Consider the following 4,602-nt stretch of genomic DNA (forward strand, 5'->3'; position numbering starts at 1 on the left):
AGCTGGGACCTCTTGGCGGCTCTATAAAAAATACCATTATTATTAGATTTCTCTCGTTCCTTCTTGTTAAGCATTATTATGCAGAAAATGCGCTTAGCCAGGACCACGGCTTTGATGTCCTTTTTGCCGCTATGCGGTTCGAATCAAAGTGGCTTATTTGACGGCTGCCACTGATTTGGGTAAACACACTCAAAAATCAAAAGCAATCAGGACCAGCTTCTGCGACATGAAGGAGAAAGGCAATAAGCCGTGTAAGTGGCCACTTTTTAAGGCAGCAATCAAGCCAGCAAGAATTTAAAGTCTATTAAATTTGACAAATCGCCTGGGAGAAACCCCTTAAATGGGGAATACCACATCCCACCTGAGGAGGAGGTGGAGTATGAGGAAGTTGGCGCTTTGCTGCTTCGGCCTGCACCCCCCATTGCAGAACAACAGCGCCCGCAGTCAGAAAACTTAAGTGCCGTGCGTCTAATCTACGAGGAAGAGCCAAGGCAAAGCAAGAATCATGTTCGTTACGGTCGCCTGCTTCCCTCTAAGCTAGCACCGGTTCAGCTTGGCGAGTCCCTGGATAATTTGACAGCTACACCGCCTATTCCACCCGCTTCACTTACCGGCTCGCGTATGCGAACTCCACGAGGAATTCAGCGCAATAATTTTATGTCGGGACCTCGGCCCCATAGCTTGCCCTCGCCAGAAAGCGCTTATTCCACGGGCTACTCCACAGATGGCACATCGCCCTGCGCCGCCAGCAACTATAATCCACCTGAGTACTACATTAACATGCGCTCGGGAACCCACTATTTCCCGAAGAGCGTCAACTCGCTGGCCGTCGAGGCCCAGCGTTACAAGTTCGGCCTAAACCGCATAGAGGAGATGTCGCCTATGGATCCGTTGCCCAAGAGCAACTTCGCAACTGCCACTCATGGCCTGGAGTCGTCGCCTAGTCCGCTAGCTCTGCGGCAGCAGTCAAAGCTCTTTGAGTGTGAGTTTCAGTGTTGTTAGCCCGCCTGCCGACAAACTGAGCAATTAACCCATTTAAAATCTCTACTTGGCTGAAGTAGCATCTCTCAACTGCTTCTTTCTCCCATTTTTGCAGCTCCCTCGCCGAGACAGCGCTGTCGCATAAGAACAAATCCCTGGTACAACACGGGAGAGCTCTTGCCTACCTCCTCAGGCCCCACACGCATGGATCTGGATGCGACCAGTACTACCTCCACGACCTCGTCGGGCATTAAGTCAAGCAATGAACTGGAAGTTCCGGTGGCCAAAACAATAGCAAACAAAGCAGGAAAGCCAGTCCCTTATGCAGCAACCCCCAACTGCAGAGCTACTCCTAGCCAGGCAGCCAAACAGGCTGATATGGACATTGTTGGGGGAGGGCCTGGTGTTGCACCTGGAGCGGGAGTCGTTTACGAGTCCGAGGGCTCCTCGACTTCGACTGAAGTGGAAAATATGCATGCCCCACATACTATTAAGCGGCGTCACTTGGAGCACGCCGAGACTACAACAACTTCAGCGCCCGTGGCAGCTGGTGGTGGAACTGGAGCTACCACCACATCCTTCGTTCTTAGTGACGACGAGGCCACCCTTAATGAAATGATTGGGAAGTTCGACGAGAGTTACATTTACGAAAAGGAAACTGATATATTAAGGTGAGTTGCACTCGTTCATTGCTCGACAAGTAAAATCAAGTTGTCTTTTTATATTTAATTCGACTTCCAGCAGTGATTCAGACCTTACTGACTGCTGCGCTTCGGAGCTAGACACTGGACAGGATGCGGGTGATGAGTGTGATACAGACGAGTTGTTGGACATTGACTTTATAGACACTTCATCCATGCAAGAGGTGGAACTGGACCGCAAGGATCTGTCACGAAATCTGGGCAACTGTCACTACTATTCTAATCACCCTATCAGTCCGATGCTCAATCGAAAGGCATCAGTCCGTTCCCGACGCAAGAGCGGCCAGGAGACAGGGGAAAGCTCTCAACAGCGCCGACGCAAGCGGTTCCTTAAAACACGTAAGAAGAGTTGTGAAAATCGCGAAAAGACCTCTTCGTCACCCCTTCGTGAGCCACGAGGCACCCGAAGTGTGGGTGGCACCCCCGTCTGTTTGCGCCGCAATCTACTGGGTCCAAGGGAGAGGTATAAGACAACATTTTAATAATTATATATAGGCTTTTAAAATATTTTGTCTACAGAATATACAAGACGTCTCCCCTGTCAAACCGCTCCAACTCGCTAATCTTTGGAAGCATGAAAAAAAAGTCCACACTCACCATCGCAGAAAGCGAAAAAGCACTTCTTAAAGCAGACTTGGAGGCTGATATGAAATACAAACAACTAATTATGGAAGCGGAGTCCTTGCTGGAATCGATGAAGAACAGCTTACAGAGGTAAGGAATGTTAAAGTTTCAATATTTGATTCGTTATTAATAACATATCACGATTAGCATTCCCAGAGACACGCCTGTCGCCAGCCCAAGACGAGTGAATCCCTTAGCTAACAAGCGCGTGGAAATGCTTAAAAACAGTGAAGTGGACTCAAAAAAACAGACTCTGGTTCCGAACTCTCCTCCGCTTGAGCATGAGTTAGCAGCAGCCATTAATAAGCGCATAGAGATGCTTAAGTTTGAGACATCGGCTGCTTCTTCGCCACCAAACAGTCCTAAGCCTGCCCGATGCAGTCCTCGCAAAACGCATCTGACCAACTTTATGAATCAAAATGCTCCACCAGAGTTGCCGCCACGCAAAATAAAAGGTAACCCTCCCTCTGCTCCACTCTCGCCACAACTTCAGCTAAATGGAAGGAGTATTCAGGAGAGTCCAAAGACCAAGCGACGCACGATGATGGTGACTTCAACGACCACGACAACGGTGATCAGCTTCAACGGCAGTGATTCTGAGATGGAGTGCATAGCTGTAGAGGATATTGGCAATCACAACTACTTGCCTCAGCCGCAATCGAATACGGTGGATGGAAAATATGGATCGAATACGAAAATGCAAAATCCATTGCATGCCGAATTAAATATTAATAACAACTTTTACTGCCCACACAGCGAGCCCTTAAAGCGCAAGGTATACAAGGGTAGCTCATCGTTTGAGCGCATAAAGAAAAACTTCGACTTCGAATTGGGTAAGTAATTCGGCTTCTTTGTTAGTGAAGTATTTAATCAAATGATACACAGATTCGAACGGACGGTGCAAGTCTAATGAGCGTTCGCAAATTAAGCTTTTGGCCTCCGTGTCGGCCAAGAGCTCTATGCAAGACGTGACCGTTGACGAGGCCAAGGGCCATGCAATAGGCGGTAGTAACCGCAAGCAGCAGCTCATACTGAATACCATTGTCGATTTAAAGCGCAGCTTGGAGCATCAAAGCCATCAACTGAGTGGATTTAATGGCGAATAGAACTGAGTGAACTAATAGGACTAATATCATCATCATACATATTCACAATGCATCATATAGAAAGTAACTAGTTGGCTAAGATATTGAGTCCAAAAGAGTCCCTCAGACTAGACACTGAAACGAAGCGCAATAACTTTAACTTATAAGGGAAGACGATTATTTACAAAAATACTAGAATACTCAAGGGCCGTAATAGACCATATGAACTGGTGCAGAATCTTATCACAAAAAGTATTTAGCATGTAGCGAATTGTTTTTGACGGAACTTTTACATTATAATCGTAATCATAACCCAGAAGTTTTCAAAGTAATATTTTCAGTTTTAAAATGTATTTTAGACACCATAGATTTTAGTTAAAGCATATCAAAAGATTTGTATACTAAGTAATATTCTGTTGAAATTAATCGTTTCTGTTATTTACACCAATTTTGTTTTGGACATATACATTGTTTTCATTAAAAACTCGAAACATCTATTTTGTGCGGTCTATGTGCCCAAGCTGAAAGTGTGTTCAGAACACTATTTCCGTGGCATGTCCATTATACTATCCTAACAACTCATACTATCCAATCATAGCTTGAATACGTTGATATTAGTAACTATACCAAACTACATAAGTTAATAACTGGTAGTATTCCTTAGTTTTTAACGAGCGTGAGCGCGTGTGCGTTAATGTGGAAAATATACTAACATTTCAATGCAAATCCCATTTGAACGTCGCCTACACTTATAGAGCTCATCTTATTGCTAAACTTGACAACACATCTCACCTAATTATCTATATTAGAAAAGTATTCGGAAGTAGACCTTTAAGTAAACCATATTAAGATCCATCCAAATGAAAATTGTTTAGCCAAATTGTTTGTAGAATAATGAAAAGAAAAGGCATTGTTTTACTGTTTTGTTTCCTTGGTTAAGTAGATAACGACTATTGTGTTTATATGCCAGACATTGGATTAAACAACGGAAATAGAACTATATTCCAGCTGGCATTACCATGAATTTAAAATTTTGTTGAATTGGCAAAAATTTTAATGTTATCAAATTGGAAAAATTTGGTTGTAATTTGGATTAATCGACTCATGTAATTATTTATGGTGTTGTGTACCCAATTAATATGCATATAGACGCTGTAGAACCTACACGATGAATACATTATCTAAGTCATACTGTACGTGATAATAAACTT

General features: G+C 44.0%; 1 protein-coding gene across 1 annotated transcript; it reads left to right on the forward strand.

The window, feature by feature from the left end:
• The first annotated feature begins 226 nt into the window (after positions 1–226).
• On the forward strand, positions 227–4,145 carry LOC117138659. The gene is made up of 7 exons (XM_033300892.1): positions 227–249; positions 330–982; positions 1,097–1,652; positions 1,723–2,145; positions 2,202–2,396; positions 2,454–3,139; positions 3,192–4,145. Exons 1-7 carry the CDS (start codon positions 227–229, stop codon positions 3,410–3,412), a joined length of 2,757 nt encoding a protein of 918 aa, XP_033156783.1. The 3' UTR covers positions 3,413–4,145.
• Positions 4,146–4,602: the final 457 nt, after the last annotated feature.

Source organism: Drosophila mauritiana, chromosome 2R, assembly GCF_004382145.1.
Source record: "Drosophila mauritiana strain mau12 chromosome 2R, ASM438214v1, whole genome shotgun sequence".
Lineage (NCBI taxonomy): Eukaryota > Metazoa > Arthropoda > Insecta > Diptera > Drosophilidae > Drosophila > Drosophila mauritiana.